Source organism: Chiloscyllium punctatum, chromosome 38 (assembly GCF_047496795.1).
Source record: "Chiloscyllium punctatum isolate Juve2018m chromosome 38, sChiPun1.3, whole genome shotgun sequence".
NCBI classification, from domain to species: domain Eukaryota; kingdom Metazoa; phylum Chordata; class Chondrichthyes; order Orectolobiformes; family Hemiscylliidae; genus Chiloscyllium; species Chiloscyllium punctatum.
The window spans coordinates 43637041-43662109 of record NC_092776.1 but is presented as its reverse complement, the minus strand read 5'-3'; the positions used below and the strand labels follow the sequence as shown (position 1 = coordinate 43662109).

The 25069-nt window shown below is 37.4% G+C and overlaps 1 protein-coding gene across 2 annotated transcripts in view; it reads left to right on the top strand.

Moving 5' to 3' along the window:
- The window catches only part of ide (insulin-degrading enzyme), a 125369-nt gene that overhangs the window by 59276 nt on the left and 41024 nt on the right, over nt 1–25069 (top strand). For both annotated transcript variants that reach the window (XM_072557734.1, XM_072557733.1), the window contains exons 13-18: nt 2027–2149; nt 4799–4881; nt 9555–9699; nt 12854–12964; nt 17317–17437; nt 20253–20344. In XM_072557734.1, the coding sequence (XP_072413835.1) occupies nt 2027–2149; nt 4799–4881; nt 9555–9699; nt 12854–12964; nt 17317–17437; nt 20253–20344 (675 nt within the window). The remainder of the gene's footprint in view (nt 1–2026; nt 2150–4798; nt 4882–9554; nt 9700–12853; nt 12965–17316; nt 17438–20252; nt 20345–25069) is intronic.

The following is a 25069-nucleotide window of genomic DNA, read 5'->3' as shown; positions in this document are numbered from 1 at the left end:
AGACACTGGTCTTCGATCCATTCTTCTCAAACTGAACGCAAAATCACAATCACTGCTGCGTAATGGTGCCTTTACTACAAAGTCTATTAATTAATTACTCTTGTCTCATTGCACCCAAGATGTTATGAGGTTTAGTGTATCCTGCTCCCTGGTTAGCTTGAGAACATACTGCTGTAAGAAACTTTTCTGAAAACATTCCTGAACACATTCTCCAAGCCACTCTTGTCAGTCTGATTCGCTAAACCTATATGTGGATTAGTGCTGCCCTTGATTATCACTGCATCTTTCTCACAAGCTGCCTGTAAACCAAGGTTACAATCAGTCTTTTCCTTATTTTCTGTAATCATACAGTAGAACATGGTGATAAGACATTCCACTTTGAAGCTACTTGATTATCAGTGTAGTGCATCTCCTGGGAGTGCAGAGCAGAGATACTTTTACATTTGAAGAGAATCTAATTTGCAGGACAAACTTTACTTGGTTTTGTGCTGGTAGACTGGGGCCATCATGATCTACAGGAAACCCATGATTTATGCCATCCTAATTTCACATCATCTCATGATATGTGCCCTTTGCATTGTCTGCACACTAAGCAGTGTCTCATGCTGAGTTCTGGCATAAGTGGTTTAAAACTAGTGAGGAATTGTGATATAGTAGAATGGTTCTTCTTCTTTTCCCTCTGCCAAATCTCTCTCTCATGTTTTCTCAACTGTACCCTTGTATCTATATATTCTCCACTATTTGCTCTACCTAACTGCTGAGGATTGAATTCACTAGAGTCTTATGAAGCAATAAGAACTTGGAAATAAAATATTTCCATGTGCCAGAAAATCCCCAAAACATAGAATAGTATGTCATCTAGAATTCCTCGATGGTCAAGTTATGATTGACAAAACCTGCTATATTGGTACTTCCATACGTACGTGTGAAACCATTTAATAAGACAGAATTATTTTTAAATGAACAAAATTACTGGATCATTCTGCAATAAAAACAGATGATAAAGTAAGATGGCTGGACTGAAACCTGTCTTTCTACTCTTAGCACTAAAACACATTCAAACAATTTACACCTGAAACCGTGTCTGCAAACAGCACATCATATTTCAAGGAGGGCATTTGGACACTGACAGTGGGTAGACTTAAAGGTTGAGATGAAGGAAAATGGATTTGAAGGTTTGGGTTTCCACTGTTTTCAGCAGAGAGAAACCTGTTATCGACACATGCAGCATGTGGTACAGTGGTTAACACTGCTGCCTCTCAGTGCCAGGGTCCTGGGTTCGACTGCCTGTGTGGAGTTTGTACATTCTTCCCATATTGGTGTGGGTTTCCTCAAACCACTCTGGCTTCTTCCCACAGTCTGAAGATGTGCAGGTTAGGTGGATTGGCCGAGCTAAATTGCCCATAGTTTCTAGGGATGTGCAGGCTAGTTGGATTAGCCACGGGAAATGCAGAGTTACCGGGACAGGGTAGGGCGTGGGTCTGGGTGGAATGCTGTTTGGAGGGTCACTGTGAACTCAATGGTCCAAATGGCCTGCTTCCAAAATGTAGGGATTCTGTGATGACATCTGAGGTAAGGATTCATATTGTGGCCTTCTAATCTTCTTTGTGACATTCTGGATTTAAGCAGCCGAACAAAAGTACCAGTTTTCAATTCCAGGAAAGCTGTTGGTTAACCTTTGGTTTTCTGGCTGTCTATGACCCCATTGTGTCCAGCCTGTATCTGATTTTATTTTTTTTCCCAGGAGATCAATATTTGATAAAAGACTATTCTTGTTTAGAAGCTTTTGGATGCTCCTACATTTTGACCACCAAAAGTATACTTTCCAGATCACTAGCCTCAATCTGGAATACAGTAATGCTGTAAATGTTGTGCTTGCAGTGTCTCATTGCAAAATTTGATTTTTGTCTCTAGCTCTTACCCAATGTGAAAATCATCCTTTTGCCGATGAAAGGATCCTTTGCTGTATAAGGAATAATTACTAATCTGTGATGTTTGTACTAAATCAGTTTTATCTATTTTACAGAAATGGCAGAATGCAGATCTAAATGGCAAGTTTAAACTACCAGTGAGGAATGAGTTCATTCCCAAAAATTTTGAGATTTTCCCTTTGGAAAATGATGCCCTCCCATTTCCAACTCTTATTAAGGTAAATGTGTCTGGTCTTAGAGTTGAATAATACTGATGGTATTTCATTTGTACAAATTTGCGTAATTAAGAATTTAGCTTATTTTAATACATAAAATACTACTAATGTTCACTGAATAAGCTGATAAATATTACTGTGATACACCCAGCTGAAGGAGAAAATATTGACACACTCTGGTTAAGTTTTGTTTTTCATGCAGTGGTCAGACTTGATGTTGCACTTCTCAAACTTAAATGTTTACTTTTTAATTGTTTAAGAACAAATATGAAAACTAGTTTATTTCACTCAAGCTATTAGAAATAATTACTGAGGGCTGTGCTCTAGCTGCAGGCATATTGTAATGTGGTTGAAATGCTGACACAGCCAATGCTTACATTAATGAGCAAACTTAATGGTACAATGCTTTTTGTTGGATACTTATGGATACCCCACTATTTGTAACATTAAATATGCAATCTTTGTTATTTATTCTTCACTGGGATATGTACAGTTTTCCATCCCTAATTGTGCTTGAGCTGAGGAACCTGACTGGCCAGACCGTTCTCGAGCAGTTGAGAGGCAACCAAGTTTTTTTTATGTCTGATGGTCTGTTTAGGCTATCAGGTATTGATAGCCAATTTCCTTCCCTAAAGGACATTAGCAAAGTAGATGGGTTTTTAAAACCAGAATGAATAATCATTTCCTGGTCAGTATGAGTGAATTAAATTTAAATTTGGCCAGCTATAGTGGTGAGATTGAAACCCTGCCCTCAGTAATCCTGGGCGTATGGATTACTAATCGTGATATTACCAGTATGCTCCTATCTACTCTAATATAGCAGGATAAAAATAGGTATTAAAAGTACTTGTCATATTCAAATAACTCCCTCACCAGAACACTTGGAGCCTAATGCCCCACTACTTGGTGTAATGCATGCCAATGTATATGTAAACCATCACTATGCATGAATTGCTCAATTGGGGTATGAGATTGTATTTGTCACCACTTTAATGTGGTGTTAACTTGGCTGAAATTAGATCATAAGTGTGATTTTTTTTTAAAAAAAGACATTTTATGTACGATAACAATGCACAGTTCACTCTTTCAGATTTTTGAGTGAATGTATTGTGTCATAGATCACAGAATGTTTCTCATTTCTATATCAAGTGTACAGAGCTAATGAATTAAATGATGTAAAACATTTGACAGAGGGATGGTCTAAGCTTCTATCCTTATAGCTCGGCAGTATAGAGATTTTATGGGCAATTTGTAATTCAAGACAATTGAATTTTTGAATATTAACATCCTTGGTGTGGAACATTTAAGGTCTGATGTGAGTATGGGCTGTGTTTTATTCTGAGAATATTCGGTTGCGAAAAATTAATTGAACTGGAAGTATACACCAGGTCCACGAAGATGCATTCAAAGAAGTGCATTTATTGGGATGAATGAAATGAAGTGTTCAACTGATGGTTTGAAAGTGTAAAAGCATGTGTTACTTAGAAATTCTGGTAGTATTGAGGTGCCTATGATGCTTTAAGTAAAGTAAAAGTTTGTATTTAAAAAAAAAAGATATATTTAATTCTGGCAGTATAAGGTGAACATACCATTTTGTGTGTACACAAGGAGTCGGCTATTTGGCTCCTCAAACAATTCCATGAATAGTTTATTGTGGATTCTATCCAGGCTGCCTTCCAATCTCCGATCGTGAAGCAATAATAAAATTCCAAAAGGTTAAAGTTGTCTTAAACTTTGCATGATTCTAATATTTGTGTTCTGTTTCAGTTTCCATACACTGAAAACCCTTTTTGTGATTTTTAAAAAAATCTTTGAAATTGATGTCGTTTGTTTTTAAATTTCTGCACTTTTTGTTAAAATCACTAAGCACCACTTCCTAACTCCTGCCCCAAAAGTACCGTTGAAAAGAGCCATAAATTTCTCTGATCCCTCTGTACCTGAAGCTGCTCAAAACTAATGTAATGTCCATGAAGCTTTTGATTAGATTAGATTGCCTACAGTATGAAACAGGCCCTTTAGCTCAACAACTCCACGCTGACCCTCGGAAGAGTCACCTACTCAGACCTATTCCCCTACCCTATATTTACCCCGACTAATGCACCTAACACTATAGACAATTTAGTATGGTCAATTCACCTGACCTGCACATCTTTGGATAGTCTGAGGAAAGCAGAGCACCCGGAGGAAACCCATGCAGACACAGGGAGAACGTGCAAACTCCACACAGACAGTATCCCAAGGTGGGACTCGAACCCGAGTCCCTGGTGCTGTGAGGCAGCATGTTAACCACTGAGCCAAAGTGCCGCCCCCTGCATCTTTCCATATCAATGATTTCATTCCTAAAGTAAACTTGCCCAAAGGTGGACACATTGTTCCAACTCTGACCCAATTGATGTTTGGAAAAGACTTTGTATTATTTGAACAAAATGGCAGTATATTGTATGATAGCTATCAAATTTATTGAACTGTGGCTTCACTTCTGAAGAGGCAGAACTAACTTCCATTGATTACATGATCACTTTTTCACTTGACATTTTATCTTTCAGAGTACTCTTATTGAAATGTTTGGCAGCTTATTTGATGATAAGATGCGTAATTCTGTAAAAATTAAAAGTTTGAAATTGTTTCTAATTGGGAATTGTATTCTTGCAGGACACTGCCATGAGTAAAGTGTGGTTCAAGCAAGATGACAAATTCTTTCTCCCAAAAGCCTGCTTGAACTTTGAGTTCTTCAGGTATGTTCCGCAAATGTTAATGAATTCAGCAGGAGAAGTAATGATGTTATGTATTTCATAAAATATCAGTAAGGAAGCTGTGGGAAAGTCATAAACTATCTATTAATTGTTATTAACCAATCAAATAATACTTAGAACTTCTAGGTATTTACCACTAACTCTCCCCTCATTCACTATACATATTGTTTTTCCAATACTTTTGTATTTCAGGGGAAATTACCCTGATTCGGGCAGTGCATCATGTTCAACAAAATATGTTTTTTGTTTCAGAAATACTCAACCTGACAACTCTCTTAACTTGATGGCACCATGGTGTTTTTGAGATTGTAGTTTAACTGCATATGTTTAAACACATACTCCAGTGTGTGTGTTGAAAAAGTGGTATTTGGAAGATACTTTTGATTCAAATACTATGCTTTTTATGTTTGCATCCTCCACTGGTACTTAGCTGCAAAGAATGAAAAGATGTCAAAAAAAGAAGTAAAAACTGTTTCAATGCATAGGCACTTGCATCACGTGTGGTGTTTCAAAATTGTGGATTCATTAGCTTACAGCTGTAAGTTCAAGTTGTGTGCCAATTGGATCAAAATCACTTTTTAAGCTCTTGAGATTTTCTCAAGGGCTAATTTTTTTTGATTTTTGTTGGTTATTTTTTGATTTAGACGTTACATTTTAATTCTCATTAACTCATTTAGTAGGTAATAATGTCACGTAGAAACCAGCTTGGTTGACATATAAAGTACTGTATATGCTTGTGTATAGGTCAAATTTTGAAGACTTTTTAAGATCTGAAATTAGGAGATCGACTTGTACCCAAGGTATTGTTTTCAAGGGGGTGAATATTGATCTACGAAATAGATAAAATGGGAAATTACTTTTCTGGCAGTCCCCTGGTCTCTGGTTCTGGAACGTTCCCTGTAATATGTTCAGGCTGCAGTAATTGAAACAGACGCCATGGCTACGATGGTCGCCCTGTACTGTTGTATCATTACAGTAATTCCAAAAACCTGGAGTGGAGAGTGATGACTGGCAGACTGGAAGACCTGGAACTGAGTGGTACGGCCAGCAGACTGGAAAGGCAGAGCAGAGTGCAACGGGCAGTCGCACTGACTCATAAATGTTGATCTGTAACTGTGAAGAATTAAGATCAACTTGTACAGGAGATAAATGGAAAATACAAGATTTTTTGGCCAAAAATAAGGGGTTGATTTTATGCATCAACCTATACACATGTATATGCAGTATTGGCGAAGCAGAGTTAGACTATTTTATCAGTATCCTCAATGATCAACTCTCCTTTCAACTTAAAGCCACAATATTCAAGAGAAACATTAATTTCTTAAATGTTTAAATTGGTAAAGGATGACAGGCAAAAATTATTTTATTGAAATAGATGGCACAAACTTCTACATGTAAAATACTCTCACCCTAAACACATTTTTCACAGCCTAGTGAGGTATAGCTAATGCATTGCAGTTGCACATGCATGAAGCTGAAACATTTTAACCAGATTATTACAATACTATTTACAGCATCTGTAATCTCAGTTTCAGATTTAAATTTAACAATTCACTGTTTCTTACAGTAGAATCCACTCAATTGCTTTCCAAATGTAATGTCTTGAACTTGTGCAGCCATAATGAACCTAAAGGATCCATTATGTACGACCGGCAAAACTAACGTCATTTATAAGATGCCATGCAAGAACTGTAAAATAAAAAACACTGCACCCGACAAACTAGCAAGAAATTTGCCACCAGCATACATGTGCACCAACTGGCCACCAAAAGACATGACCCACTATCACTAGTTTTTATATACACAGACAAAGAAGGACACCACTTTGAATGGGACAACACACATCCTACGTCAGGCGAAACAAATACATGCACGAGAATTCTTCGAGGCATGGCATTCTAACTAGAGCTCCATCAATAAACATATGATTTAGATCCTATTTACCTTCCCTTGAAAAGAGGGAAAAAAAATAACCCGGAAATGACATCACCCACCTTAAGAAACCAAGACCTATAAATAGAGAGAGGTGGGGGGGACATACTACCAGCGCTTCATTGGAGACTCTTACTGATGTTGCCTAGTTTGGTGATGAAACATCAGAAAACAAACCTCCAAGCTCAGTGAGCTAATTTGCATACTTATTATCAATCTTCTCAAAAATCAAAATTCTGTATTATTAGCAAGGAATTCAATACTTCAGTTATATGAAGTTTTCTTGCATCTCATCAGAGTATACTCTTCTTGATGGATTTAAAACTCTGTTCTCTCCTTTAGATCTCCCTGTTCCTGCTCACACCTCTTGCAATCTTCTTATTCTCAACTCCCCTGACTCGACTTTACATCCAGGACTAGATCGTGGGAAAGCAGTTTCCACAATACATAAACAGTGGAAAAGCCAAGATAAGGAGCTGTTCTATAGCGAGATAGCAATAGCAACTTGTGGAACCTGACCATGTAGCATCAGGTGTTTTGATCTGAGGGACAGCATGTAAATGAGAAATAGGGAGTACCTAGCCTTTCGTCAATGTTGTTAATTTTAAAATTTGTTTCGAAAAGACTGATGATAGTGGTAGTACTTAATCACAATGTGTATGTGTTGATCAAATTTAAAGGAGAGACACTTACATTTATAATAGCACCTTGCACAAGTTCAGAATGTTCGCAGTTATTGCAATCAGTGAAATAATTTTCTTGCAATGTAAGAAACCTAACACATTGGAAAATAAATGATTTCTATTGTTACTAAGATCATTTTCATTGCATTAAAGGTAAAGCCGCCATAGTCCCAGAGCACTATAGGGCTGTTGTCACCCTGGAGAGAGACAACTGGTGGTGGTTTAGCCCAAGGATCACTGTACCTCATGTGAGGGGAGAGGTTGAGAAGGAAAGTCCTTTACGGTAACCTCAGCCAGTGCAGGAATTGAACCCACTGCATCGCAAACCGACCATTTGGTTAACTGACCCCTATTAATAAGTACTAAAAAGTGAGAGGAAAAGGCAAAGAGACACATTGATAAGAGTCTTAAAAGTATGTAATAGTAATGATCAGTACTTAAATAGAATACCAGCTCACAATGTAGAGTCAATTACTTTGGCCTGTAAATTTTCATTTTTACAAAGGATATATAATCATTCCACAAAACAGCAAGCAGTTTATTTTGTGAAGTCTGAAATGCTTGGCCACACCTGAATAATGACCCATCTTAGTAGTTAAGTTCACAATGGTTGTCATTTTTTAAAATCTTGTTTTGGGCTCACTATACAAGTTTTAAGCCATCTGAATGCAGCATATGTTGTTTAAAACTTAAGCTGTGTATTTCGCAGGGACGAGAGCAGAATTTCTTTTTTATAGAAACACTTGATTAAAGAAAGTTTTGTGAGAAAGCTAATTATATACTGTTGTGCATTATTTCTGTCCACCTGCTTGATTCATTGCATAGCTTTCCTTGTTGGTGGAGATAGAAATTGGCAAGCATTAAATCTCGCCTTCTTTAGTTTGTGGGTTCCATAAAATAATTTTCTTCTTGTAGATCCACAGTTCGTATAAAAAAAATTGATTTTACTGAGTCCTGAAGTAAATTATAAGCTTTTTTTTAGCAATTTGGTTTGTAGCTACTGGTAATGGGCGGCACGGTGGCACAGTGGTTAGCACTGCTGCCTCACAGCGCCAGAGACCCGGGTTCAATTCCCACATCAGGCAACTGACTGTGTGGAGTTTGCACGTTCTCCCCGTGTCTGCGTGAGTTTCCTCCGGCTGCTCCGGTTTCCTCCCACAGTCCAAAGATGTGCAGGTCAGGTGAATTGGCCATGCTAAATTGCCCGTAGTGTTAGGTACGGGGTAGATGTAGGGGTATGGGTGGGTTGCGCTTCAGCGGGGCGGTATGGACTTGTTGGGCCGAAGGGCCTGTTTCCACACTAATCTAATCTACAAGGTAATGCATGCAAAAATTCATCTGGGAAAGAAAACAGTTTAATGCTTCTCAATAACAAATTGAAGTATTATATTTTGCCATTAACTAACACAAAGCATAATTTCCTGAACTATGGTTTCCTTCGCATTCATGTTTTGAGGTCCATGTGGGAGCATCTCTTGAGCCTCAGCTATTTTACATTGATTTTCCATGGTGAAGAAACGAAAGAGCATTAAGCATATCTAGCCTAGCCTTGCCTTGCCAAGGATTTAGATTAGTAAATGCAACAATAGGATGAAATTGTATATTCATATTGTACACCCCTAAGCCATATTACATTGATTATTGTTATTTTCTATAAAGGATATTGACTGATACGCTGAATCTCAATCAAATATTGGAATTCCGCAAGCTCATTTATGTCCTGTTTCAAATGTATTGTACAAAGTGCAAATCTATTGATTTGAAATGCACAGGCATTATAATGATTGTAATTGCATTAGTCAAGTGTGTAATTAAAATATAAAATTTCCACTACCTGTTTAGTGAGCAAGGATTTGTTATTGGAAAAATGTTTTTTCCATACTTAAAATCTATTTAAAGCTCGTTATATTTTCAACTTACATTTGAAAAAAAAACTGCTCTATTCATTTACATAGCTATGCAGGCAGGTAAAAGTATGACTTGTTTCATTAATTAATTTTGTAGAATCACAACTTTAATATTTGGTATATTTTCTTCCAGCCCATTTGCTTATGTGGATCCATTACATTGTAACATGGCCTATTTGTATCTTGAACTGCTGAAAGATTCTCTCAACGAGTATGCATATGCAGCAGAACTAGCTGGTTTGAACTATGACCTACAAAATACAATCTATGGAATGTATGTAAGTACCCAAATTCAGGGAGACAGTAAGTCTCCAGGATTATCTTCCTCAATTTTTTTTAGTTTATTTTTATATTCTCCTTATTTCTGCACACCTTACCCATCCAAAACTAGCCTCCTATGCCATCACATATGATTAAAGTAGTATTTTCTCCTTCTATCTAGTAGGAAAATTAGTTTAGCCATGAGGCTGCATATACATACTCTTGTATATTTTGTATGGCCTATTGTAATATCACTGTTGAATATCAGCTTGTTTCTTGAGGGTTTATTGCCACATTTTTATCTTTGTTCTCTTTGTTAGTCGTTACATTTATGTTGACCCTCTTCATTGCAACATGACATACCTCTATATCAGGTTATTGAGAGATGATTTAAAAGAGTATACATATGCAGCTCGCCTCACAGGCTTGGTGTATGCACTAGCTCCAGCAATGAACTCAATTCTTGTAAGTAGAGCAGGAAGGAGACTGGCTTGTGATTGAAGTGTTTGAAGGTTGCACAAGCTGCTTGCAGTTCTTACGTGAATTTTAAATTGCATGTTTAAAATGCACTAATAAGTCTGAAAGATGCATTTGGATTTGTAGTGTACTGCAACTATTTACTGGTTGAAGAAGATGAGGTTTGTTGTGTGTGGTATAAAGGGGTGAATAATTACAAGTGGGAGTATACAAATTGTGTGCTTGTTTTTTAGTCAAACTACTTAATATATATTACCTTCTATCATTTGTAAATTTTGATGTTCCAATATGTTGGTGTCAATATCTCAAAGCTTCACAGGAAAACATTTTAGGATTTTTTTTTAAACTTAAATCAATTTGAATTTGAAGTATTAATAGTATCCATGCAAAGGAACAGAGTAGTAGAGAATGAGGAGTAGAAATTTGTCACCTGAAAGGTGGGTGGTTTTTTTTTGACTGGATGATTTTTTGCCAACTCTTCTTTGCTAATGTAAACTAAAACTGACACCATTGCCTTTCTCCCTCTCTTCCCATGAACCCTATGATTTCCTCAGTTTAAAATGTCTATCTGTTAATCCATAAATGGTATCTGTTTTGATTACTCCCTGTAGTTCAGCATCCCATGCATCAAAACATTTCTACAAAAAACATCTTGTAACATTTGTCTTTACTCTGAGAGGCAATTTTAAATAATCACTCAGTCACTGCCAAACTTTGGGAGTTTTTTTTTAAACCTCATCAGAACACTTTATGATTTAGAAAGTACTGTTAAATCTGTAACTACTTTTTGATCCACTGCAGATAGTTCTATTCTTTCCTTATAATTGACTAACATTCTAATTAATTTAAATTTTATATTGCTCAGGGTATTAACATTGTAAATATTTACACAATGCTTCTAACTAATTGTAAATTAACTATGTAACCTTAATTTTCTGTTTGGTCTTGTCTCCATACTTACATTCTAAAAAATAACATTTTTTTCTTATTTCATTGTTTTACGTACTTAAACCAAGGTTTTGTGTCTTACTATTGGTTTCCAGATTGTTAGACAAAGAGTTGTTAATCTGTTGACAATAACTCCCCTCAAATTCTACTCAGCATAGTTTCTAAACATAAGTAAAATGTAAATGCTGCAAATTGTAAATAAAAACTGAAAATATTACTGGGATCATTTGTGGATAGAGAAGATAGTTACATTTTAATGATTTTTCATCAGACTGGTTGCATCTCAAATTTTCCCAGTTCTGATGCAATATTAATACTTGTAATGCGCTACTTTCAGTTCTTAACATCCGCAAACCCAAACTGTTTATTTCCTCTCCATTTGTGCTGCAGCGTTTTGTTTTTTTTGTTTGACTTTTGTTTATTTATCTAATCACTTATCTTTTCAAAAACACCTGCTAGGTATGATTTTAGAATTGATGCTGGCTATGGTTGATTATTCCATGTCTTCAAATGCTCAATTTAATTTGTATATACATGATGTTAAACTAACTAGTCCATAATTTATTCATTCACTGATTCATACCTTTTGTCATTTCTAGGGTTGCCTATTTACTATATTTCTGTTCTAGAATAATTGTTTCTTGAAATTATATTTAATGAAAGGTAAACACTTGATATTAATCTGTGAAGCTCTCATTCTTCACCAGAGTGCTGCCTCAGTTTCAGGTATCCGTGAGCACTAGTTTTGTTGAAACAATGTTCTGCTGACTTCTGGATATCTGCCTATTCTAAGTTTTGGGCAGGTATTCAAGTTGATGTAAGTAGTCAGAGATGCTGCCTGAAGAGATCATGACCCCATTGAATGCAAACCAGATTATATTTATTTAGTCTGCCTGCGTTCATAAAGTGGTTCATTTATTCCTAATTTCCTCAGTTTATACCACATTGATCCAAAAATGTATTGTTCAACTAATTCTTAATCTTGCAAAATATCCTTGACTGAAAAATGCCTAGTTGTGAATGTAACTGTGGAATGTAGTTTGAGGAACTGTACCACAGTACCGGCTATGGTCAAAGGACTAGAGTTAAATTCTGCACGTTTCAAACTTAAGTTATTTGCAGGGATTAGTTGAAAAAAGTATTTTTGTAATTAGGGCATACTACATGTGTCAAAAGGAAATGGCTGCCTTGTCTTTAATATATTTTTGAGAAGCGCAATAGTTGGATTACAGTCTCCCGATGAATATCACTGTTGATGTCTCTCTTGGCTACAAATGGTAACCAGTAAATACTGTACCTTTTTACTTAAATGTTCTCCATTTTTTCCTTAAGGAACTCTGTTAACTTTGTTGTGATGCTTCAAATGCCAAGGACTTCATGTCCAAATAGTGGTTTCCAAAGGCCCAGTCACACAGCATTTCAGATGTATATCGCTTTATATTTTTGGTTGAGTCCATTTATGTCTTGAAATAGGTAGAATTTCTTATTTTCATTGTAACATCATCATCAATTTAGGATTCAGAAAAGTTTTCTAATCTTAGAACATTCAATTTAATGCTTTTAAGATTTTTAACATTTGTATCCACAACACTAGAGAATAGGAATTTGGCATGCTGAATGGAGGCTTCTCTACTTGTCTGCCTCTGGTACACTGCTTTAAGGGAAGAGAAAATTGTTGCTTTGTGCTTTTGCTCCTTTTTTTTTATTTCTTATCTGGAAAATCTCTGTCCTCTCCTTTGCCAACAGCTGGTTGTGAAAGGCTACAATGACAAGCAGCACATAATTCTCAAGAAGATAATTGAGAAGATGGCCACCTTTGACATCGATGAAAAACGATTTGAAATAATCAAAGAGGCTGTAAGTAGAACATTATATCAAACATTTTGGTGTGATAAGCAAATCCAAGCATTTTATTTTAATATTAATTGGAAAGTAAGTTTACTTTGTCCAGTTTAGGTTAAAAGGAAAAAAGGTAGGAAGTTCTTACCTGCTCCATTCTTTGAAATGAATGGCCAAAGGTGAACATTTACTTGGAATGATTTCATATTGAAAGACTAGCAGCGCTAATTAAAACTTCTAGGCACTTTACATTCTTGCTGGAGTATTTCGAAAGAAGAATCTCTTAACACAGTTTCATCCATGCTTGCAATTCAAAGAATATGTATGCAGAAACTAGATCCATGGTCAATTAGCAAATCATCTATTATAATTATTTTATAAGAAATTTAAGCTATCATTCTTGCAAATGTCTTGAACAGGAATTGGGGGTTGGGGATGGGGGGGAAGGTGGGGGGGTGGGGGCGCGGAGGTAATCCAGCTTGTTTACTTGAGGAATGAAAAGGCAGTATATTCTGAGATTTTGCACCTTTCATAGAAACTAAGTTTATAAACTTTGTTTTAAAAGTTGTAAAGTAATTAGACAAAACAAAACTGATCACGTTGGAACTGTTCTGCTGCTCTGTTCTTGAGCTATGGTTATTATGCAAAAGTTAAATCTCTTGTTTAACTAGGATCTTTGCAATAAGCAGTAATTTTGGGGAATTCTGGTAATGCATCACCGTTCCTACTAGTTATTGTTTGGGTCAGATCAACCCTACTCATAGATATTACTGAAAAAATATGTAAAATGCGAGGAATATGCTGCAGTTCTAGCACCATCTGGTGTGTGGGCATCACTTAATGCCAACATTTGTTGCCCATCCCTAACTATCACTGAGAAGGTGATGTGAGTACCTTGAATTGCTGAAGTCCATGTAGTGTAGGTACAGTATCATTAAAAAGGGAGTTCCAGGATGTGGTGTGGAGCAGTGAATAAACAATAACATATTTGCAAGTCAGCTGTGTTACTTGGGAGCTTTGCAGGTGCTAGTGATCTTGTCTTAGCTTTCTTGGTGGTAGAGGCTGCATAGTTGGAACGTGCTGTCAAATCTCTGGTGAGATGAAGAAAAGGTGACATTTTATCAAATTATAACTTCTCATTAACTTTGTTTTTGCCTCCCAAAATGTTGGCAGAATTCCAGCATCTACTGTAGCTTTCCTCCAAATTTGCATCAAGTTCTAACATCTAATATACCGGAGCAGTATCTCTCTACCTTATTTAATATTGGCTTCAGTATATTCTTTTCATAATGTTGGTTGTCTGTCCATTCCAAATTCTGAAATTTGACACCACCAGCGCACGCACACCCTTCCCCCACCCAGAAAAAAAGAAAACATTCATTCAAAACTATATCCCAACTTTTACAACACACTGCTTTTCAATCAGTATTCAACTGCTTCTGATTTGATGTAAGTTAGTATTTGGAATACTGAATGATTGATTTTATTTTTAAATTAAAGATTTATTTTAATTTTAACCTAATCTTTTTCTTCTTTTTAATTAACAAAACGGGCCAGTAGTAAACATTGTATTAATGTATCTTAAGAGGCAGAATGATTGGTGGTGGTATGGGTTCAACTAAAGCTTATATAGCTGATTTTGTAATCGACAGGGTGATTGAAGTTATTGAGCATTTATTTTATACCAGCTTTTAGCAAAGGAAGTAATTTTAATATTTGGAAGTTGCTCTAGAAGAATAAATCCAAATAAGTCTAAGGGTAGGAACTTCATTGGAATCAATCAAAGTACATTTTTTACAAATTAAGTGAAAATTGAACATGGAATAATACAACTGCAGAAATTGGTAATTCTACCAATGTTATTAATCGAAGTAGATGAAGGAAGTTGGCAAAGCATTACTCATAATGAACAAAACTTTGAACGATTTTGGTATTTGATTAAACATTTGCTGATCCAAGTTTGATTATTAAAAATGATGGGAGAGTGAAACCAAGGAACTACTGCTGGCAGTTTAATATCGATTGTGCAAATACGATTTCCTATTGATCAGTCATCTGATCAGAATTTTTACGCTATTGTGAGAAGAACCCATATATTAACTGTTTCAAATCCTATAATATTAATGGATTTGGGAGAAGTTCTGCATTGGCCATCAGATTATGATGTTTAATATTTCTGCGTTAGCGAGGTACAATTAATTTGCAGTGTAGGTCAGTGAAATTGAATTTTTTGAACAGTGATTTAGTTTAAACTTGGAAATTGCTGAAAAGTAACTCTTAAATTGCCTATATTTTATGGTTCAAATGTTCCAATTGAATGGTTTCAAAATCTTAAGGGATTTGAACTTGATGCTAACTGGTTGCAGCAATCCTTTTGGCATGCAGCAGAGATTACAACTTTCCAGTTCTGAATGTTATGTCATCAAGGCCATCGGACAGAGTAGCATATGTTGCTTTAACTTGGTGTTCAGTTTCATTAGCAAGATGGTAATAGATTGTAACAAGAACAGAAATTGTTGGAGAAACTCAGCAGGTCTGATAGTATCAGGTTCATGACCCCTTCTTCAGAACCGCCAGATACTACCTGACCTTTTTGAGTGAAGGTGATGGCCTAGTGGTATTATCACTGGACTTCTAATCCAGAGACCCAGGAAATGTTCTGGGTTCCAACCTGCCACGAGAGATGATGGAAATTGAATTTAATAAAAATCTGGAATTAAGAGTCTAATGATGACCATGAATCCATTGCCAGTTGTTGGGAAGAACCCATCTGTCCACTGATGTCCTTGAGGGAAGCGCATCCTTACCTGGCCTGACCTACACGTAACTCCAAACTCACAGCAATGTGGTTGAGTCTTAAATGATGATGGACAGTAAGTGCTAGCCTACCTAGCAATACTCTTATCCCATGAATTAAAACAATGCAAACTCAGGTTTTCCTACTTCTCAATGAATTTCAAACGTTTTAAGCTCTTTTTTTGAAGTAATTCCTTCTCTTCAACTAGGTAGAGGTTATTTTTTGCTGGGGATCCTTGATGCCACACTGAGTTTTTATCAATAGCTTTCATTCTCACCTCACCTTGTTCAGCTCTTTTCTCTGTGTTTGGACCAAGGCTTTGAGGTCAGGAATGGAGTGCCCCTTGAACCTAAACTGGGCATGTTACTTGAAAGAACTATTAGTAAGCTTTCCATTATTTTACTGATGAGCGAGTGTAGACTAATTTAGTAGGAATTGGCCAGGTTGGAATTGTCAGTATTTTTTGTATCTGGGCAATTTTCTATATGGTCTTGTAGATGCCAATGTTGTCACAATGCAGAAACAGTTTGGCTAGGAGCACTGAAACGTCTGGAGCACAACTCGTTTTCGTCCTGTTACTGAATGTTATCAGGGCCTGTAACCCTTGAAATATCCTGTGCTTTTAGCAATTTCTTTATCATGTGGAACGAATAGAATTCATTAAAGACTGACATCTGTGATCCTAGAACCTCCATAGGCGGCTGAGATGGGTCATTCACTCCACTTCTGGCTGAAAACTGTTGAAAATGCTTCAGCATTTTCTTTTGCAGTGGCACAAAAACACAATATCCTCAATTGAAGATTGACAATTGATGCTCACTCCTGCCAAAAGTGTCATGGGCAGATGCATATGCAGGAGGCCACGTTGATGAGGATGAGGTCAAATATGATTTCCTACCTGTTTGATTCTACACCAGCCACCGACCCAGTCTAGCAGCTGTGTCCTTGGGCTTCAACCAGTTTCTTATCAATTATAGGCACCCCTTAACAACAACCTGTTATGAATAACAAGGTCTAACAGATACGCAGTTTATATTTCAAAACATATCAATTCGTTGCACTTCTAAATCTATTTGAGTTACTGCTCCTTTTAAATTTACTCCACTTACAGCATGATCAAAGAGCTTTATCTTTATAACATGGCAATAAATTAATCTGTAAATCAAGTATGAGTAAATTAATTCATTGAAAATCTGATTCAACGTTTGAAGAAAAGCAAGTTCTTCATCATACAGCATTTAGTGACGTTCACTTGATTCTTGCCTAATCATTGCTGAAAGTTTTTTTACATTCTCCAAACAACCTGTTTGGAGGTGTTATTACGCAGCTCTGGATCAGGTGGGACTCGAACCTGGGCATTTAATTCAGGTGCGAAGTGTTGCATTTGATTGTATTTCTGTAATGGGTTCATTTGAAATTTAATTTTTTGAGTTTAGTTTTAGTAGTGAGGTATTTATTGCCAAGCTCGGTCTTATTTCGAATATAAAAGCAGTGTTCAATCTTCAATTAATTCTTTTTGCTACAAACATTCAGTGGGTTAATGGCAGGTCTTTATTTTTATTTTTTTTTGTAGTATATGCGATCCTTGAATAATTTTCGCGCCGAGCAACCTCACCAGCATGCTATGTATTATCTCAGACTGTTGATGACTGAGGTGGCGTGGACCAAAGATGAACTTAAAGAAGCACTGGAAGGTAGGTGCTTTGAATTATAATTGTAAATATTATGCAGCAATTACAAGAAACAGCACACTCTGTTAAAATGTATCAACTTGAATGCATTTTACTCATGAAACCTGTCAAAATTAATAGTTACAGGTCTCTATAACACATGTTTTGTCAACGTGAACTTGATGTAACACAATTAATGAATTGGGGATGCTGTTTCTATAGTGTGAACTTTTAAAACGTGTGTCAGGTGTGACGCAATTACAGTGCCAACTCTTTAAGTGCTGTTTCTAAAGTGCGATTCTTCTCTAATGTGCACAAGAATGCAACAATTGTGCTATAGAAGAACAGACTACTTTTTTAGTGTATTCGTTAAGTGTTAATCCTGGGTGATCTACCCATTTACCCAGGTATCAGTAACAAGCACTCCAGTTTCGGTAACAGTGCCAGATACAGAGTAAAGCGCACCTTTGCCTTAAAAACATCCATTTTAATATCTGTGACATTTTTTATTTCTTGAACCAGCTAGCCTGAGACCAATGAATAAGATTAACAAATTAGTAACTATTTGTCTGCTGTAGTACTCTTATATCAACAGATGAACGTAATTTCCATTCCATCAGTCTGGGGTGATTTGAATAAGAAAAGTTAGTCTGTAACCAACTGTGTTATTAAATACCCATTACCTGTTTACAATTTGGAGAAATCTAGTAGAAAGTCACTGAAAAAATGATCAAGCAAGCCAGTAGGATAATTCAAATATTTGAAGTGTTACAGATTGTTTTGACTTAATGTATATTAGTCAACCAGGCTTGTCACAGTTGTATTACTTCACCATTCACATTACACTAACGAAGACAAGAACAAATTAATTGGGATGTAAATGATACATCTGACTCGTTTGTAATTTTCAGTTTTTAAAAGTCTAGATGATTGTTTTAAACCTATTTCTGATCTTTTGAGTTTAGATGAATGAGAGATGATAAAGTTTGACATGGTTGATGCAGAAAGTGTTTCTTTTTGAAGTAACTTGGAGCTGGGGACACAGTTTCTGGGATTGTGGTTCTCACGCTTAGAATGAAAAGAGGAGTAATTTCTTCTTTGATCATTCATCTTGAGAATTCTCTACCCCAGCAAACTAGGTCATTGAATATATTCAAGGCTAAGTTGAACAGCATTTTCTTGTTTGAGGGCGTCGAGGGTATGAGGTATTTTGTTTTATACACGCGTGCACCATTAATTTGGGTTTCAGGTGAGATTTACAGCACACAAACATTTTTCAGGGTAAGTGTGACAGTCTGCTGCTTTAGGACAGCAACATTATACTGTATTTTGCAGTGTTATCCTGTTACTGTGGTAACATTCTGGGTAAAACTTGGTGTGACTCTTGGTACCTGATTTTCGTTTATATGCTTGTCTCAAATGGTCAAGTCCTTGAGTAATGCTGCAACTTCACAGAAGCAACTTGGAATGAATGCTAATCTCTAGGCTGCTTTTAAACGTGGAGGATAAAAACGAATTAGGAGTTTCTGCACTGTCTCTTTCTCTAATATAGCAAGCAATTGAACAGTGTAACAGAGGTAGTGGTTTGACTAAATGGTACAGCAAAAATTGTCTACAACAATACCTTGGCCCTGCATTGATTGACTTCATAACCATCTTCATTTATGCTAGATATGACTGGTTCGGCATGTTTTAAAGTTGGCAGCTTTGTGATTTCAGCATTTAATGCAGATAGATTGTTTGTCGAGTTCTTAACAGTAACAGCAAAAACTTTCGGCCCTGGATTGAAGCAGAGTTCATGATGTCATAGAGAATATTAACTAGAGTTAAAGTCTATTGATGACCATGAACTTATTACTGGTTGTCTGAAAAACCAGCTGGTTCTCTTTCCTTTTAGGGAAAGTACCTGCTATCCTTACCTAGTTTGGCTCTCAGCAATGTAGTTGACTCATAACTGCCTCTGTGAGCAATTGGGAATGGGCAATAAATGCTAGCCTAACCAGTGATGCCTATACCCTGTTAATGATGCTTTTTAAAAAAGTTACATGCATACTCGTTCTTAAAATTACACTGTCTCTGTGTTCCTTCCACATTAATTCCTTGTTGTAACCATGCAGCAACCTGGAAGATATTGAGCAGGCGCATGCAAGTTATTCACTTTAATATACTTCAAATGTGTGGCCAAGCAAAAAATTTAAGGCCACCTGCACTTAAATGAATCGGCAATGTAGAACAAGCTAGGGGGATGTTAGTTCATGTAGAATCTCTTTACGACTTTGCAGTCAAACCTTTGTTTTAAATACTTGAATACTGTGTCTTCATGATATGCTGTGCAATTGCAATCTTTTTATCTTTTTTTATTTTCAGTGAATGACACTTTGCAAGTAGAAACCAAAGATAAATATTAGAGAACTTTTTTATCTTGCTAATTTCATTGTTCCATAGATTTTGTTTGACCAAAATGTGTGCGGTCTATATTTAATTGTGTGCAGAAAGATAATTACACCAAACTGATGTTACATTGAATCGTAATTTTTATTTGTGAATCCATAAAATACTTTTCAGCATCATTGCTCAAGCTTGCTGTTATGACCTATCAAACGTGGCCTTTGAATCAAGACAAACTGTTATTTGAATTTGAAGCATAGTGACTGTAGAACAAATGACAAGTATGCTTGTGCCACACACTGGAGAAAAACCAGCTTTAAATTCGTGATGGTTGCACATTCTCATTTTCTATTTAATGCATTATGGCACGCTCTGTTGGTTCTCTGCAGCAATGGAATATAAATATTCTTTCGAAATGTGATTGATTTAGCTGTCTGAAAATCTGTTCCAGATGTCACTCTCATTCGCCTCAAGGCCTTTATACCTCAACTGTTGTCACGACTGCATATAGAAGCTCTTCTCCATGGCAATATAACAAGACAGGTTGGTTATTTACCTTCAATTGTGCTGAAAGAGAACTTTTTTGTTGAGGATATTCTTACAATTCATGCACATTAGTAGCAAGTTTCCCTCGTTAAATTTATCTGCTCTGCATCTCTATTGCCATAGTTTTTCAGTTTGAAACTATGTCAAATATGTTGAAATGTTTTTAATTAAACGTGGAAGCAAACCAACAAAAAAGATAAATAGTGGTTAAAGTAAACGTTAGTCCTTTACAGGATGAGACAGGGATTTAATAATGGGGTATGAGGAAATGGCTGAGGCAGTGAATGAGTATTTTGTGTTGGTCTTCACAATGGAGGACATGAATAACATGCCAGTAGTTGACAAAGAGATGAAGGTAGGTGAGGACCTGGAAATAGTCATTATTATAAAAGAGAGAGTGTTGGGCAAGTTGTTGGAGCTAAGAGTAGACCAATCTCCTGGCCCTGATGGAATGCATCCCACTGTACTAAAAGAAATGGCAGGAGAACTAGCAAATGCACTTCCGGTAATTTTCCAAAATTCACTGGACTTTAGAGCAATTCCAGCAGATTGGAAAATAGCAAATGTGATGCCACTGTTAAAATAATGGAGGCAGATGAGGGATTACAGACCAGTTAGCCTAACTTCTGTTGTGGGGAAAATCCTGGAGTCTATTACAAAGGAAGAAAAAAGCATATAGATAGATAGAAATTGTCCCATTGGGCAGACACAACACAAGTTCATGAAGGGCAGGTCATGCTTAACTAGACTATTGGAATTCTATGAAGACATTATGAGCACAGTGGATAACGGGGACCCAGTAAATCTAGTGTATCTAGATTTCCAAAAGGCAATCGACAAGGTGCCGCACAAAGCGCTGCTGCATAAGATAATGTACAAGGTGTTATGGGCAATGTATTAGTATGGATAGAGGATTGGTTAACCAACAGGAAGCAAAGAGTGGAAATAAATGTGAGCTTTTCTGGTTTGCAATTAGTTGTTAGTGGGACTGCAATTATTCACAATTTACATAGATGATTTGGATCTAGAGACCACTTGTAGTGTGTCAAAGTTTGTGGATGACACGAAGATGACTGGTAGAGCAAAGTGTGCAGACCACTGTGAAACTTTGCAGAGGGATGTAGCTACGTTGAGTGAGTAGGCAAAGGTTTGTCAGATAGAATACTAATGTTAATAAATGTGAAGTCCTTTTTGGTAGGAGTAACAGTAAAAAGGAATATTACTTGAATAATAAAAATAATTGCAGCATGTTGCTGTGCAGTGGAACCTGGGTAACGTTGTGCATGAATCACAGAAGGTTGTCTGCAAGTGCAGCAGGTAATGAAGAAGGCAAATGGAATTTTTGTACTTCATTGCTAAAGGGCTTGAATTTAAAAGCAGGGAGGTTATGTTGCAGCTGTATAGGGTGCTGGTGAGGCCGCACCTGGAGTACTGCACTCAGTTTTGGTCTCCTTACTTGAGAAAGGATGTGCTGGCACTAGAAGTGCAGAGGAGGTTCATTGTGTTGATTCTGGAGTTGAGAGGGTTGACTTATGAGGAGAGACTGAGTCGACTGGGGTTATATCAATCAAAATTTAGAAGAATGAGGGGAAATCTTATGGAAACACACAAAATTATGAAAGGAATAGGTAGAATTAGAGAGGATGTTTCTACTGGTGCGTGAAACTAGGACAGATTGGCATAGCCTGAAAATTAGGGGGAGCAGATTTAAGATTGAAGTGAAAAAAACTTCTTCACAGAGGGTTGTGAATCTATGGAATTCCCTGTCCAGTGAAGTAGTTGAGGCTTCCTCAGTAAGAGGTTTTAAAGCTAAGATAATTTTCGAACAGTAAATAAATTAAGGGTTATAGTGAAAGGGTGGGTAAGTGGAGCTAGGGCTACGAAAATATCAGCCATGATCTTATTGAATGGTGAGGCAGGCTCAAAGGGCCAGGTGTCCTACTCCTGCTCCTAGTTCTTATGATCTTATAGAACATAGCGTGGAATAGGCCCTTCGGACCTCAATGTGTTGCGCCGATCTGTGAACTAGTCTAAGCCCATCACCCTATATTATCCCATCATCATCATCCATATGCTTGTCCATTTAAATGCCCCTAATATGGCTGAGTTAACTACATTGGCAGGCAGGGCATTCCACATCTATACTACTCTGAGTAAAGAACCTGCCTCTGATATCAGTTTTAAATCTATTACCTCTCAATTTGTAGCTATTCCCCCTCAACTTGCAGCTATGTACAAGGAAATGTCGTCATCATCCTGGAAAAAGACTCTCACTGTCCACCTATCTGATCCTCTGATCATCTTGTATGTCTCTATTAAATTGCCTCTTAGCCACCTTCTCTCCAATGAGAACAGACCCAAGTCCCTCAGCCTTTCCTCATAATACATTCGCTTCAGACCAGGCAACATACTGGTAAATCTCTGCACTTTTTCCAATGCTTCCACATTCTTCCTGTACTGGGACGACCTGAACTGCACACAATATTCCAAGTGAGGCTGCACTAGCATTTTGTACAGTTGCAGCATGACATCACGGCTCCGGAACTCAATCCCTCTACCAATAAAAGCTAACACTTTATGCCTTCTTAACAGCACTGTTATCTTGGGTGGCAACTATCAGGGATCTTTGTACATGGAGACCACAATCCCTCTGCACATCCACACTACCAAGAATCTTTCCATTGACCCAGTATTCAGCCTTCCTGTTAATCTTCCCAAAGTGAATCACCTCGCATTTATCTGCATTGAACTCCATTTGCCACCTTTTAAGCCCAGTTCTGCAGTTTGTCCAAGTATCCCTGCAACATTCTTCCACACAGTCCACCACTCCACCGACTTTAGTATCATCTACTTGCTAACCCATCTACTTATGCCTGCATCCAAGTCGTTTATAAAAATAAGCAGCAATGGTCCCAAAACAGATCCTTTTGGCATACCTCTAGTAACTGGACTTCCGGCTGAATATTTTCCATCAACCACCACTCGTTGTCTTCTTTCAGAAAGCCAGTTTCTAATCCAAACTGCTAAATCACCTTCAATCCCATGCGTTCGGATTTTCACCAATAGCCTACCATGTGGAACCTTATCAAAGTCCATGTACACCAATTCAACTGCCCTACCCTCCTCCACGTGCTTGGTCACCTCAAAAAACTCGGCGGTTTGTGAGACACTACCTGCTCTTGACAAATCTGTGTTGACTATAACCAATCAAGTTGTTGTTTGCTAGGTGGCTATAAATTCTATCTCCTATAGTCCTTTCCAAAACAGATGTAAGGCTCACTGATCTATGATTACCTGAGTTATCTCTACTGCCCTTCTTGAACAAGGCACAATATTTGCAATCTTCCAGTCTCTGGTACTAAAGCTGTAGACAGTGACAACTCAAAGATCAAGGCCAAAGGCTCCACCATCTCCTTCCTAGCTTCCCAGAGAATTCTTGGGAAAATCTCATCCGACCCAGGAGACTTACCTGCTTTCACACCTTCTAGAATTGATAACACGTTCTCCTTACTAACCTCAATCCTTTCAAGTCTAATAGCCCGTATCTCAGTCGTCTTCTCTCCAATATTCTCCTTTACCTGAGTGAAAACAGATGAGAAATATTCATTTAGCACCTCTCTGATCTTCACATGGTCCACACAAAGGTTCCCACTTCTGTCTTTGACAGGCCCTATTTCTGCCATCGTCATCCTTTTATTCCTCACATATCATAGAAAGCTTTATGATTCTCCTTTTATTCTACCTGCTAATAACTGCTTGTGTCCCCTCCTTGCTCTTCTTAACTCTATCTTTAAATTCTTTCTAGCTACTCTGTAACTCTCCATCGCCTCATCTGAACTATCATCACATAAGCCTCCCTCTTCTGCTTAACAAGCGATACAATTTCTTTAGTAAATCATGGTTCCCTTACCTTATCACTTCCTCCTTGTCTGACCGGGACATACCTATCAAAGATATGCAATATCTGTTCCTTCAACCAGCTCCACATTTCGATTGTCTGCATTCTCTGCATTCTGCTGCCCCATTCTATGCCTCCTAGGTCTTGCCTAATCGCATTATAATTGCCCTTCCCCCATCTATAACTCTTGCCCTGTGGTATGTACCTATCCCTTTATATCGCTCAACTGAGCATAACCGAATTATGATCACTTTCTCCAAAGTGCTCACCTACCACTAAATCAAACACCTGGCCTGGTTCATTACCAAGTACCAGATCCAATGTGGCCTCCCCTCTTGTCGGTCCTTCGATATACTGTGTTAGGAAACCTTCCTGTACACACTGGACAAAAACTGATCCATCAACATACTAGAGTTATAGCGTTTCCAGTCAATGTTGGGGAAGTTAAAGTCCCCCATAATGACCACCCTGTTCCTTTCACTCCTACCCAGAATCGATTTGCCAATCCTCTCCTCCACATCCCTGGAACTTTGCAGAGGCCGATAAAAAAAATCTCCCTGCAGTGTGACACCACCTCTCCTGTTTCTAACCTCAGCCCATACCACCTCAGTAGACAAGTCCTCATCAAAAGTTCTTTCAGCCACCGTTATACCGTCCCCCTCTTCTAACACCTTCCCTGATCTTAATGAAAGATCTAAACACTGGAACCTGCAACATCCATTCCTGACCTTGCTCTATCCATGTTTCAGTAATGGCCACAACATCGAAGTCCCAGGTACCTATCCATGCTGCAAGCTCACCTACCTTATTCCGGTTACTCTTGG